The sequence below is a fragment of the Stegostoma tigrinum genome, chromosome 5, assembly GCF_030684315.1.
Source record: "Stegostoma tigrinum isolate sSteTig4 chromosome 5, sSteTig4.hap1, whole genome shotgun sequence".
Lineage (NCBI taxonomy): Eukaryota > Metazoa > Chordata > Chondrichthyes > Orectolobiformes > Stegostomatidae > Stegostoma > Stegostoma tigrinum.
Genome location: NC_081358.1, coordinates 22,262,747 through 22,277,089, shown reverse-complemented (window position 1 = coordinate 22,277,089; position 14,343 = coordinate 22,262,747). Strand labels below are relative to the sequence as shown.

The window sequence follows — 14,343 nt, the reverse complement described above, 5'->3', positions numbered from 1 at the left end:
TGCTTTTTCATGAGATGGATCATTGCTAACAGGTCAGCATTTGTTTATCCCTAAATAAGAACAAAAGAATACTTCTCTGTATTCTATCTAACAAAAACTTTTATAATTTTAAAAGATGTCTATTAGGTCACCTCCTCCAGCAGAAATTATTCCCAGCCTGTCAATTATTTCCTGATATATATGCTCATGTATATCTAGTGTCATTATTATAAATCTTCTCTACAGTCTCTCCAATGTCTCTATTCTCTTTTGCAGTATGGTGACTAGAACAGCACATGGTACTTTAAGTATGGCATAATCAAGGTTTGATTGTTTTGACTTGGTCTTGCAAACCTATGGCATAATTTTTAGTGATTGGCGTAAAATTGAATGCATTAGGGGCACTACGTAAATAAAATATGCTGATTTTATCACTTAACTGTTTGTGAGCCATTTACATTTACAAATTAGATGCTATATTTCCAAATAGTGACCAGGAGAAGTGAAATTCTTTGCTTGAAACCTGCTTTGGGATGACCTCAGATTGCGAAAGGTTTCTCTTCTCAGTTAAAAATTGCTACAGACACTTTCAAATGCTGTATAATAAAACCCTTACCTCTCATATGTTAGACAGATTCCAAATGTCACACAGTACTTGAAAGTATCTAACAGGCAGGCATGGCCAGAAGCACGTTTACATGGTCTAATCCTTCAGGAGTTAATCCAGGGACTCCAAATATGCCTACCTGTATGGGACAGATGTCCGTCAATGGGATTAAGGAAAATGGAGTCTCTGGTAATAATTACTCCTGATGGTCAAGAATGACCACTGGATGTTGGGGTCCAGGATTACAATATCAAAATAGTCATGGTCTACCATGACATCCTGTAACATAGCCTATTCAGGCCTTGTCGATATCCTACAAATACAATTTGCTAAAAAAAAACGATGTTTTTGCAGGCAACTCAGTGGTCATCTTTCCCCTGGTTCAAGCAGAAAGTCTCCACTGACTGTCTAGCATTAGTTGGCAGCAGAAGCTGGGGCACCTTCCTCCAGTGTTCAAATGGAAATATACAGAAGAGGCCCACCTCCTCCAGCATGAGCAGAGGTTCCACGTAGATAAAGATACTCATCCATTGCCAAAAAACGAGGTAATATCTAGAAGATTTTTACCCACACACACAAAATTCCCATTTGTGGGTTACACATCTTAAGTATTCTGTTCACCAGCAGATGCAATACTGAATTTTAATCCTGTTCAGGAAACATTTGAATCCAAAGAGCATTGTGCTGGTGACTGCCAAATGTTGTTATGTATACAAACTAATCTGTATCAACTCTGTCATTGGTATGAACTTACTCCTCAGCACTAGGGAAAAAATAGCAGTTAAATGAATGCAATTTATTTCTATAGGGCCACAGGATCATTGCTCATTAAAGATAAAACGAATTATAAGTTGTTCCTTTGTCTACATGTTTTTAAATTACAGTTGCAGCAACAGAGAACTCACCAACATTATGATGAAAACGGCTGAAGTTCACCATTAAATAACCAGTCTATTAACTTTAATACTGTACATAATTACAAATCACAAACAGCAACAATTCTCAGAGAAGACGCATGTAATTGAATTATACTCAATTGCACTTATAGTTTATTACTTCTCCTGTTTAGTAAAGTCAGCACAAACCAATACACAGTAAATGAACACTGCACCTGCTATTACCTTGTAAAAATTAACAGTTTCAGCATTGAAAAATCTTTAGTATCTAACACTCGCTGAAAACAAAACTGTAAATCTGATTTGTCATCGCTCCATTCAGCAAAATTAATAATATAAAATATCACTGAAAAAGATATTTACATTATTTAGGCATTTTAGTAATTCAGGACACCAGTGTATTGGTCTTTACATGTTGATCTTGTTACTTCTATATTTTTTGTCGAGTATAAGGCATGTAATGTTGACTTTGTAGATAGTCATGTACAGCACAGATGTTAGCATAAAATAAATAGATGGATGGTGCCACTTGTGATTAACAATAAGTCTGTTCCATTTGAAACAGTTGAAAGGTAGTAACTTAATAGTTTCAGGCAACATTTAGCTAACCAAATGACAAAGACATGGAAAATTTAACTGCCTAACCACAGGCTGTGCACAATGCCACAATTACTTACACAGGCCTTTGTAACAGGAAGATTTTATACCATATCTAAGCACAACCTGCGTTAAGTTAAAAATGCAGCTTTTTAAACATACCACTGCTTATCCCTTTATGGAATAAAGAATAAGAATTTAAGACAAATAAATTTAATCCAATTTTATATTAGACATCTCTTAAACAAATGAATAACTTTTATACTCAAAGCTCCTAGAAAACTGATAAAACTGTCTGAAATGGTCTCTGGAGCCTTGAAGCGAGCTGGCATACTGCTTGTTTTGACTAGTCTCACTATTAAAATCAACTTCTAGAATTTTTTTTGTCTGAATACTGACAACTTCAAGAATGAAAGAGTCAGACTGCCCGTATAAGAACATTATTGTATAATTTTGAGCCAAAGAGGCCAATTATGTAGCCATATTCACAGGATTTCAGATTGATTTGCCATTGTACACTATTTGTCTGCAGTGAATGGAAGCACATCCTGAATATTCCATGGCAATTATGTTGGTAATACCTCAGCTCAGCTGAGAATTCAGCATTTCATAAGGCATGACAATCCTGTAGAAAAGTCTTTAGAAAGCCCCAATCTCTGTCCCCCAAGGTCTGTAGGGCTTGCCAATGCTATTTGTTGGAGTCTGAGCTGATGAACCAAAGCTGCTGGGAGAAATCAAGGGGAAAGTGCTAAAAGACAGAGGAAATGCAGACAAGGATGACATTGAGAACAAAGGTGGGGACAGTTTTGTGGAAGAGGTGACCACTGGGATGACTGGACCGACACTGCAATTAGGACCCATTCTAAGTGGAGAGGTATCTGCATGCGAGGATGTGCCGATTCTGTTCTGATGGTGCAGCTCCGTTGAGGCAGTAGTACTATTGTTACTGTGGGCAGCCTGTGGCAGGAGGAGCGGGTGCAAATGATGATGTGGGTGCTGGCTGAAGGCAGTCCCCCAGGAAAGGTGTCCAATGTTAGGGGTTGCAGCACTTGCAGCTTCCCTCTGAGATGCATAGTTATTGAGGTGAGAGACCAGACGCACACAGAGAGGGTCAGTGTTCTCCAGGCCTTCGATAATACTCAAATACCGAGCCACTTCAGCCAAGCATTCTCGAAATCCCAGGCTACGGTAGTCCATAGCTAGAGCCTGAGCATCAAAATAACCTATTAAATTAAATAAAATTAAAACAAATTTAATTTGAAAGTTACAAAGACTATAGCAACTGTGAAGTCAGTTTCAGGCAACCTTCAAAGTTTTACTTTATAAAAATGTCAAGCTTATAAAAGGAGTCTCCTGTGCAACATCTTAGAGCAACAAACTACATGTATGTAGTGCCTTTAAGGTTGCAAGTGTTCACTAGAGTAAACACATAAAAACTGGCACAGAACCAAAAAACATAGCTACAAGGATGGCTTGATCAAACAGAAAGATTTTAAAGGCATCTTACAGTGATGGAGATAGCTCATAAAGATACATCTCTAGATCTGAGGTTTATTTATCTTTGCGTAATTACATAAAATTAAACTTCAAACAGTTCCATCTTCTCAATCTAAAAATAGTCTTTGTCATCACACGCAGTGGAAGTTCATTGCTACATCTTATGGAATGTAAAACCAATTAATGTTTACACAACAGCTAAACTGCACAATGGTGAGATACCATGTTGAGGAATCTTGGACAGATGATTGATCTGAGACATGGCTTAGGATAGTGCTGTTCTCTGAGATTTTCACAACTCAAAAGCCATGATGGAACAAATTTAGAAATCAACTAAAACAAACAGATATTGCTGCAGAAACTCAGTGGGCCTTCCAGTATCTGTAGAGAGAGAAACAGGGTTAACATTTTTAGATTCTTCAGATCACTCAGCACTTCAACATCAGAATTAAAGCCTTTTAATACTTGGGTGGGGGAGTGGTCCTACACTTTTTATGTACCTCCTAACTTTTATTAAGTATATCCGAATCAATGACATTTCCAAGAGATCTATTCTAGAAATTCCAACAAAATGTTACCTTTGCCGCTGGCCGCATGCAGCATCTTCAGGTGATCAACAGTCATTTGCAAAATTTCTGCCTTTTCCAGTTTGGCGGAACCCTGCCAAAGGCAACAACGATTCACAATTAAAGATTCGTGTGAGACCGACCTTGCCCAGTCAATTTCCCAGTCAACTGTGTCCCAGCACGACACAAAATGTGATTTGCATTCTGACAGCATAGAATTGGTTTCATTGGAATTTAAGTTTACTTAACCCTAATAAATACTTGAACATTTTTACATAAAGCAAGCTGTTTATTTCTCAACTTTCAAATTATGTTTTAATTAAGGATTTGTTTTCATACTTGTTTCTCATAAGCACTCGGAACCAGTCTGCGTAGTTCTGACAAACTGTTGTTAATACGATCGCGGCGGCGCTTCTCGATGATCTGTTTAAAACGAAATAGATTTCCTCTAAGCAATGAGCCAGGCAAAGTGAGGGGAATAAATTTTCGCTTAGGCTACACGCAACGAAACAAAGCAGTTCTCAGCAGGGCTGCGTCAAACTTACCCCTCGCCTCCTTTTCCTAGCCAGGACCTGAGAGGATGGACTGGGGGACATGGAGCCTGTGACTGTGCTGAAGTTCCTGAAATCCAATCCATCAAATTGGGATCAGCAGTCAGGTACAAAACGGAAAGTTCTACAGAAAGTTTACTTTAATCGGAAATGTGTAAAAACTGAAAGAACTGTGAGCGCTGTAAATCAGAAGCAAAAATAAAGGGTTGGAAAAGCTCAGCAGGGTCTGGCAGCATCTGAACTGTTCCGAGGAAGGGTCACGTCAATTCTGATTTCTCTCCACAGATGCTGCCAGACCCTGCTGAGCTTTTCCAGCAACCTCACTTTCTGTTTGTGCAAGCTTGTTTAACAAAATGCAAGTCCTAGAAGTGAATGTGCAGCGGCAGCAGGACTTCTGTCATTTTACTGCGTTGTTAGCTATCAGCTCCGGGAGTTGCAAAGAGAGTTGTAATCTGCAGATTACATTTGCACACACTGAAATTCTACTGGCCACGGTTTACCCATTTTCATCGGCGCTTTCCTTCTCCACCTCGATCGTTTCGTCCAGTTCGCTGTCCGACGAGCTGTAGTCGTGAGTCCGCTTCATGCCGCTCTCAGTTGTCGCGGTGCAACATAGGAATGAATGGGGCGCCCAGCAGCTCCTGCGCGCTCGGTTGCCTGGGCTGTACTGAGTGGCTTTCCCACGGTACCGCGCTTACCAGCTCGGGCCCCCCCCCCCCCCCCCCCCCCGCGACCTGTCCATCCCGCCCCCCTCCACCAGGGGCGCTGATTGACAGCTCGCGCGCGCCCCCATCCAGGGCGGCTGAGACGGGGAGGAGGAGCGCGCTCTGATAGGCAGCAGCGCCGCCGCTGGCCGCGGTGTGTGCGCTGCGGCGGGAAAGAGGCAAGCCTGTGTGAGCTGCGCGCGGGCGGGTGTGCGCGCGCGCGCAGCTGGTGGGGAGCGTGGGAAAGTGGCGGCGGCGCGGACTGCAAAGTAGCGACTCGCTCCGGGCGACTGCGGGTCTGCGGCGGGACCGTGTGAACAGCAACATGAGCCGCTGCAGAGCCCACGCCAGGGCCAGTTCCTGCTGCATTTTTATACCGCTCCCAGAGAGCACCGTCCCTCCTCCCATCCCCATTCCACCCTCACTGCATTGTGTCCTGTCTGCACACACTGAGGTCACACACACTCACATACACTTACACATGACAAGACCTCGTTCTCTTGTTTGTCTGCAAAGACAAGCCGCGCCGCTGAGGCAGAAAGGAACTAAAACCCTCCCCGCTGCCAGTTCTATTTATGTAAAGGATACTCAGTGGGAACGCTACAGCGCAGCACTTTGTTGTGTGTGCGAAGAGCTGATTTTGAGCCTGGCGTAAAATATATATCAAAAGTGCTAAAGAAACAGAAATTGCTTTAAAAAAAGCTCCAAGGAAGGGTCACCGGACCCGAAACGTTAACTCCGATTTTTTTTCTTCACAGATGCTGCCGGACCTGCTGAGCTTTTCCAAAAGCAATTTCTGTTTTTGTGCCAAAGCCCGAAGGATAATGCTGTTCAACATCAGGGAGGCATTATTTTCACGACCACCCTTGTCTATTTAATTTACAGCCACGCACGTCAAATGTAACGGAGTTGCAATATTTTCAGGGGTCAAAATCTGAAAATACCGTTGTTTCCCCTGGACTGACGTTATCAAATTTACCTTTGTCTGTTAAAATATAGATACAAACTATCAGAGCACCAAAGGTGAATTCCCATTGCATAGAGTTCAGCAATGTCAGTGTAGGCCTGGAGGATAGGTTTTAGCACTTTACTAGTGAAAGAAAGAAAGTCAGTTGGAATCTCTCCTAGAACCGTCTATACATCAATATGAAGGAGGGTCATTGAACTCGAACTCTGTATCCCACTATGGATGCTGCCAGGCCTGCTGGGTTTCTCCAAAAATTTGTTTCAGTTTTAGACTTCCAGCATCATTTCCAATGGAAAGTTTCTGGACAGTCATCATGAGCATCTCTAACCCCAGCTCAACTGTGATACATTCACAGTCAAATATACCACCAGCAAAACAGCATGGAATCTCCCATATTTGTTTAAAAGAACAAAAGAAGGGTTGATGCTGGAAATCAGAAACAAAACAGAAATTGCTGGAAAAACGCAGCAATTCTGGCAGCATCTGTCGCGAGAAATCAGAGTTAACATTTTGGGTCAGTGACCCTTTTTCAGAGCTAAATGTATGTATACACATTACAGCAATATAAATTACAGGTAATAAAATGTGAGGCTGGATGAACACAGCAGGCCAAGCAGCATCTCAGGAGCACAAAAGCTGACGTTTCGGGCCTAGACCCTTCATCAGAGAGGGGGATGGGGAGAGGGAACTGGAATAAATAGGGAGAGAGGGGGAGGCGGACCGAAGATGGAGAGTAAAGAAGATAGGTGGAGAGAGTGTAGGTGGGGAGGTAGGGAGGGGATAGGTCAGTCCAGGGAAGACGGACAGGTCAAGGAGGTGGGATGAGGTTAGTAGGTAGCTGGGGGTGCGGCTTGGGGTGGGAGGAAGGGATGGGTGAGAGGAAGAACCGGTTAGGGAGGCAGAGACAGGTTGGACTGGTTTTGGGATGCAGTGGTTGGGGGGGGGAAGAGCTGGGCTGGTTGTGTGGTGCAGTGGGGGGAGGGGACGAACTGGGCTGGTTTAGGGATGCAGTAGGGGAAGGGGAGATTTTGAAACTGGTGAAGTCCACATTGATACCATATGGCTGCAGGGTTCCCAGGCGGAATATGAGTTGCTGTTCCTGCAACCTTCGGGTGGCATCATTGTGGCAGTGCAGGAGGCCCATGATGGACATGTCATCAAGAGAATGGGAGGGGGAGTGGAAATGGTTTGCGACTGGGAGGTGCAGTTGTTTGTTGCGAACTGAGCGGAGGTGTTCTGCAAAGCGGTCCCCAAGCCTCCGCTTGGTTTCCCCAATGTAGAGGAAGCCGCACCGGGTACAGTGGATGCAGTATACCACATTGGCAGATGTGCAGGTGAACCTCTGCTTGATGTGGAATGTCATCTTGGGGCCTGGGATGGGGGTGAGGGAGGAGGTGTGGGGACAAGTGTAGCATTTCCTGCGGTTGCAGGGGAAGGTGCCGGGTGTGGTGGGGTTGGAGGGCAGTGTGGAGCGAACAAGGGAGTCACGGAGAGAGTGGTCTCTCCGGAAAGCTGACAGGGGAGGGGATGGAAAAATGTCTTGGGTGGTGGGGTCGGATTGTAAATGGCGGAAGTGTCGGAGGAATTTACAATCCGCCATTTACAATCCGACCCCACCACCCAAGACATTTTTCCATCCCCTCCCCTGTCTGCTTTCCGGAGAGACCACTCTCTCCGTGACTCCCTTGTTCGCTCCACACTGCCCTCCAACCCCACCACACCCGGCACCTTCCCCTGCAACCGCAGGAAATGCTACACTTGTCCACACACCTCCTCCCTCACCCCCATCCCAGGCCCCAAGATGACATTCCACATCAAGCAGAGGTTCACCTGCACATCTGCCAATGTGGTATACTGCATCCACTGTACCCGGTGCGGCTTCCTCTACATTGGGGAAACCAAGCGGAGGCTTGGGGACCGCTTTGCAGAACACCTCCGCTCAGTTCGCAGCAAACAACTGCACCTCCCAGTCGCAAACCATTTCCACTCCCCCTCCCATTCTCTTGATGACATGTCCATCATGGGCCTCCTGCACTGCCACAATGATGCCACCCGAAGGTTGCAGGAACAGCAACTCATATTCCGCCTGGGAACCCTGCAGCCATATGGTATCAATGTGGACTTCACCAGTTTCAAAATCTCCCCTTCCCCTACTGCATCCCTAAACCAGCCCAGTTCGTCCCCTCCCCCCACTGCACCACACAACCAGCCCAGCTCTTCCCCCCCCCACCCACTGCATCCCAAAACCAGTCCAACCTGTCTCTGCCTCCCTAACCGGTTCTTCCTCTCACCCATCCCTTCCTCCCACCCCAAGCCGCACCCCCAGCTACCTACTAACCTCATCCCACCTCCTTGACCTGTCCGTCTTCCTTGGACTGACCTATCCCCTCCCTACCTCCCCACCTACACTCTCTCCACCTATCTTCTTTACTCTCCATCTTCGGTCCGCCTCCCCCTCTCTCCCTATTTATTCCAGTTCCCTCTCCCCATCCCCCTCTCTGATGAAGGGTCTAGGCCCGAAACGTCAGCTTTTGTGCTCCTGAGATGCTGCTTGGCCTGCTGTGTTCATCCAGCCTCACATTTTATTATCTTGGAATTCTCCAGCATCTGCAGTTCCCATTATCTCTTAAATTACAGGTAACTATGTTAAAAAGGTGTTAGGAATGGGGTGAAAGCTTTTGAAGGCATATGTGTACAAATTGTTGAAGTTAGCAGGGCAGGTTCAAAAAGTGACTAATATCAGATAAAGAATCCTGACCAATTGCTGTCATTTAAAATTAATGTAATTAATAAATTTGGAATATCTCAGGTAACAAGTGACTTAATGACAATGCCACTTGAATATAATTGCATAAACCTAGACTAATGCTCTGACAATATGAATTCAAGTTACGCCCTGGCAACTGGTAGAAATTAAGTTCTGACATATAAGACTACTCTCAGTAATGGTGACAATGGCAATCATCATTGATTGTCATAAAAAACTCACCTGGTTTATGAATGTCCAATAGGGGAAGGACATCTGGTGCACTTACCTGGTCTGGCCTACATGTGTCTCCAGAAGTACAGTAATGTAATTGATTTCTGACTGCCCTCCAAAATGGCCTAGCAAGCCATTCTATTGCAGAGAAGTTTGGGATGGGCAACAAGTGCTGACATTGCCAGCCATTATCACTTCACATGAAAGAACGAGAAGAAAAGATAACCTTAGTAGCATTAACCATAAAACTCTCTGACTGTTGTATAAATCAATCTGGTTCTATAATGTCCTTGAGAGATGCTTGCCTTATCTGCCCATACAACTCTAAACCAACAGAAATGTGGTTAGCTCTTAACTCCTCTCGATTAAGAATTGGTTACAAACCATGGACTTGCCGATAGTGCTCACATCCCACATTTTAAGAATGGAATCCAGGACTTTTTAAAGTGGAGGCATAGATTACAAGTGCAAGAAAATTATGCCAAACCTTTATAATCACTAGTTCAATCTCAACGGAATATTGTGTCCAGAAGGAGGTGAAAACATGGAGATTGTACAGAAATGATTCACAAGAATGGTTCCAGGGATGAGGAACTTTATTTAAATAGATCGTTTCGAGAAGTCAGGTGTGCTGTCTTTACAAAAAGAAAGGGGTGAGAGGTTTGTTCAAAATCATGTGCAGCCTGGACAGAATAGGTGAAGAGGACCAACCAGAGGATTCTGATGTGAGGTGAATGCTAAAGGAATGAAAGATCACAGAGGAGAAACATTTTTATAACATGCACAGTTAGGACATGGAAAACACTGCTTGAGTGTATTGTGGAGACCAATTCAACTGTGGCTTTCAAAAGACATTAGATAATTATCTGAAGAAAAAAAGGATGAGGGTTATTGGGAAAGGGCTAGAAATGGAATTAGCTGTGTTGTTCTAGCATGGCCTCCTTCTGTGCTGAAATCATCTGTGATCCAAAATGCTACTGTATCTTTTTTATTTCTTTGTAGGAAATGGGCATCACTGACAGTGATATATTCAGTGATATCAAGAACAACACTTGAGATCCATCCCTAACTTTTCCTGGCTAAGGGGCTTGCATGGCTATTCCAAAGGATGTTTAAGAGTCAACTACATTCCTGTGGGTCTGTAATCACATGTACATGGATGTAGGTGACAGATTTCCTTCCCTAAAACAAAACTAGTGAATCAGTGTTCTTTAAGAAAATAATTTGTGATAGTTTCATAACTTCAATTCCAGATTGATTAATTACTTGTTTGATTTTACAATGCATAGCTGTCACAGTGGGATCAGAAGCTGTGGTCCCAGAGCACTAAGATGGGCCTCTGAATAACTTATCCAACGAGCTTACCACCGTGCTACTATCATCCTTGTAGATCCCGATGGAGATAATGGTGATGAAATGTAAAAATGTATGGTGGCAAGTGCATTACACTGTGACGGATTCTCCTTTCATTTCAACGGATGATTGTTCTGCAAGAAATCTAATTGTTCACTGTCTAGTTTGATGTAAACTCATATGTGATGTTAAACTGAATTTTGATTTGCAAATATTATGTATGAAATAACTGTTAGAGAGTGGAATAAAGTTAGAGGCTCTGCACCATTCCAACTTGTCCTGTAGGCACATAAACGTGTCCTCAAATTCTGGGATTCTGAAACTTCTGCATTGAAATCTGTCTGAGTTTCTTTTTCCCATGTATTGTTAGTGTAATTTACTGGCTCTGCGCTTGGCTTTCAGAATATTTTTGTTTCTATATTTGGGACATTCAATGTTTAAGTTCCAGGCTGCCTCTATAATAATGCCTATGGTATGCAAAAATTCTATATAAACCACCAAGGCTGACTTGCTCTTATTATGAGGTATGCAGGATCTTGTGAGAACTTTATGTTCAGGATTTTGTACTGCCAGTCTATGTTGCAGATAAGTCTTAATCAGTGAAGGTGGAATACATCTATTGGCTTCAGGTGACACCAGTCGACTGTTCATCTCTTTCAGCCATGGAGGAGTGGTGTGAGAACCACTGGCTGAGATTTTAATACTTATTTTGAGACAAAGTCCGTGAATTCTCTACAAAGCTTGTGGGTAAGGTTGCAGAATGCTGAGCTTGCTTTGTCTTGACAATGGATGATTTCATTACCCAATGTGGTCTTGTTGAAAAGGGAACTCATAGGATAACAGAACTTCTGAACTGAGCCAAGGGGAGTTCGTGGCCCAGAACAGGTTTGTCAGACTTAAGCACAAAGCATTCTGAGATTTGAACAAAGTGGTTACAACGTAGCCGATGGCCTCCAAATTGTGTGTTATGAGAGTACAGCTGTCTGTGAATGCAGGTTTGCTTAGGAGCTGTTCTGTGATCTTTGTGCGATGCTTGAGCCTTTGCAGATTTACAGATGAAAGAGACTGGCAAATGCCCTGGGCAAATGTGTTTTGCTGCATCATGATCTTTGAGTACAAACATTTGGAAATATGATGACAAGTAGAGGCGAAGTGATTAGGAAACCTTGCTTGATCATTTGGATGATGAAAAAGACTTCAAGTAAGCACAACTCTCCATCAATCTAGCTGTCGCTCTACAATAAAATGAGGGATTTTAGGGCAGCCATATTTGTATAGCACCCTCCATTGTTCCTTATGACTTACTGGTGGCCTAGGTCAGGTAGACAGACTAGAGGATAGACGTAGAGAATTTTGTTCTGTTTGCACACTTTTTGTGAATTTGACATAAAGACCAAGCTGTTCATTTCTTGTCCAACATGAAAACCACACTGGATTTCTAACTGTGTAATTTATCAGGTGAGTATCAGTCCTGCTGAGAATCACACTGGCAAGAATTTTTTTTCCATCATGGAGAGATTAAACACCATGTCAATTGTCACAAAGAACCTTACTTCCCTTCCGTTTGTATCAGTGAGGTATTCTTGGAACATGACACCCTGATTCCAGATTAAGTAGAAAGTGTTGAGTTTCCAAGCCATGTGATTGATTTCATGCTGGATTGTTTAAGGGAAATGTCACGGTCTCCCAGAGACAGAACCATAGATGGTCGCTGTATGACTTAGGTGACTTCAGCTTGAGATGGATTGAGAGCAAGTTCATTCAGAATGTGAAGCTGTGGAAGTGATTATGCAGAGTGGGAGCAGAATGCTATAGGGTTCTGCTCAATGAGATAGAGTCTCATGTCCATTCATTAGGAGCTGGTTGCTATCTGCTAAGAGGTCAAGTGTTGCACAATTTATTTTGGGGCCATAGATTGGAGAACTTCAAAGACAGCCTTCTGGATATGCTTAACTGCATCTTTCTGAAGTTCTGCAACTTTGTTTGCCAAGCATTGGCTTTTCATTGTCTCTTAGACTGGCCTGCAGCACATTTTTTTTATGGTATATGACTTTCCTTGTACTTGTTATTATCAGAAATGTGGGATCAGTGAGCATCAAGCACATCATCTAATAGAATGGCTTTATCTTGCTCATTCTTATCAAAGCAACCTTGATGCTTCCATATGACAAATCCAAATATCCTTTAACTTCTTCCAAGAATCTTCGACATCTATGTTATCTCCTGAAATTTCACCATGGACTATAACATTAAGCAGTGATACACATCATTTGATATCTATGAACATAAAACAGAACTTCTCTTGGAGGATCGTGTGGTTTGTTTAGTGCCTGCATCACCACATACTTTCAATCAATAACATCCTGCAGCTTACAGAATCCAGAGAGATTTTAAAAAGGCTTTTATTCCCATTTTTATGAAAAAGTAATTATTTGACTGGGCTAAAAAGTCACCTGTGTGATGAGTCAGCAATGTAAAATTTGGAAATATCACACATTCACCTGATGGAAGGATTCAGGAATGCACAATTGCAGGGCAATTGCATCACAATAATATTCAATAGAGGACTGTTCCTGTCATGGGAATAATTACTGGTTCTGACTGTAAGATCAGACAGGCCTTTCTTGTGGTATAATTGTCTCTATATATGTTTTTTGGTTTGTTTCCAGTAACAATTGTCCTGACTCGAATGGGGAGTGGCTGTGTTAGGAGGAATCTTCCCAGAATAGTTTAAGAAACACATGCACAAAACCAGCTCTCACCCATTCTCTGATACTATTCCTCCAGAATCTGCAATCAAAATGAATTGACAAGGAGAATAGTTACATGATCTATTTAGACAGGACACATGATCATTCTCTAGGGTAAAGGTGCATAGAGCAACTGAAATACAGGTTTAAAAAAATGTGTGTAAGCTCAGTTTGGGAAGTACCTCAATCAGCAAAAAGAACATAGAAAATCAATGTAATCAAACTCAACTGTTACTGGCAACAATGCGATACTTGAGTCACTATCAGCAAAAACCATCAATGTGGGTAAAACTGGCAGAGAAGAGATGAAGTGAGACGAGATTGGTCGAGGAGGAGCATGAGGAGGCAATGGGTCAGCCGGGGTAGTTGGGTTTGCGGATCTTGGGAAGCCAATAGAACTGGGCGAGATGATTTCAGTGAAGCCTGTCCTGAAGAAGGGTAATACCCAAAACATTGACTTCTCCAGATGCTGCCTAGCTTGGTGTGTTTTTCTAGCCTCCTGTTTGTCTAATGTGGTAAAGCTGCCTGCTGTCTAGAAAGCTGAATATCCATCCTGTTGATTCTGCTCTGCTTCACATTCTGAGCCTATGTCTTTATGATTATATTTTTGACAACGTGAACAACCCTACCACTGAAAGTCTAATAGTTTTCACTGACAAAGGGTTTCCCAATATATTATGCAGTGTATTCAACTCAGCATTGAGCAGACCTCAGGCTACGACATCCAGTAGCCACAATCATCAAGTACTGTCAAAAAGCCTCATCAACTTTACATACAGTTCAGAGAAGGTTCACTATGTTAATTCAGAGATGAAAGGCTTGTCTTATGAGAAGAGATATTGAGCTCTTTATTTGGAGATATTTAGAAGAGATATATGATTGTTAAGAGCTTAGAA

The 14,343-nt window shown here is 42.8% G+C and overlaps 1 protein-coding gene across 2 annotated transcripts; it reads right to left on the bottom strand.

The window, feature by feature from the left end:
- Positions 1 to 1,607: 1,607 nt before the first annotated feature.
- Positions 1,608 to 5,401, bottom strand: hey1 (hes-related family bHLH transcription factor with YRPW motif 1). 2 transcript variants are annotated; one of them, XM_048530155.2, is made up of 5 exons: positions 5,194 to 5,401; positions 4,688 to 4,763; positions 4,482 to 4,565; positions 4,155 to 4,236; positions 1,608 to 3,302 (listed from the first exon to the last, which is right to left on the bottom strand). In XM_048530155.2, the coding sequence occupies exons 1-5, from the start codon at positions 5,277 to 5,279 to the stop codon at positions 2,719 to 2,721; spliced, it is 912 nt and encodes a 303-aa protein (XP_048386112.1). In that variant the 5' UTR covers positions 5,280 to 5,401; the 3' UTR covers positions 1,608 to 2,718. The 2 variants fall into 2 exon arrangements, with proteins under 2 accessions (XP_048386112.1, XP_048386113.1); XM_048530156.1 differs by lacking the exon at positions 5,194 to 5,401 and adding an exon at positions 5,013 to 5,185 and having other exon boundaries at positions 4,688 to 4,908.
- Between the last annotated feature and the right edge of the window lie 8,942 nt (positions 5,402 to 14,343).

Bases quoted from the DNA above. Each gene is read 5' to 3' on its own strand.
- hey1 (XM_048530155.2), bottom strand. From the start codon at position 5,279: ATGAAGCGGACTCACGACTACAGCTCGTCGGACAGCGAACTGGACGAA. The intron at 4,566-4,687 runs GTAAGTTTGACG...CGTTTTAAACAG, and splicing joins CTAGGAAAAGGAGGCGAGGG to ATCATCGAGAAGCGCCGCCG. The intron at 3,303-4,154 runs GTAACATTTTGT...TTAATTTAATAG, and splicing joins GCATGCGGCCAGCGGCAAAG to GTTATTTTGATGCTCAGGCT.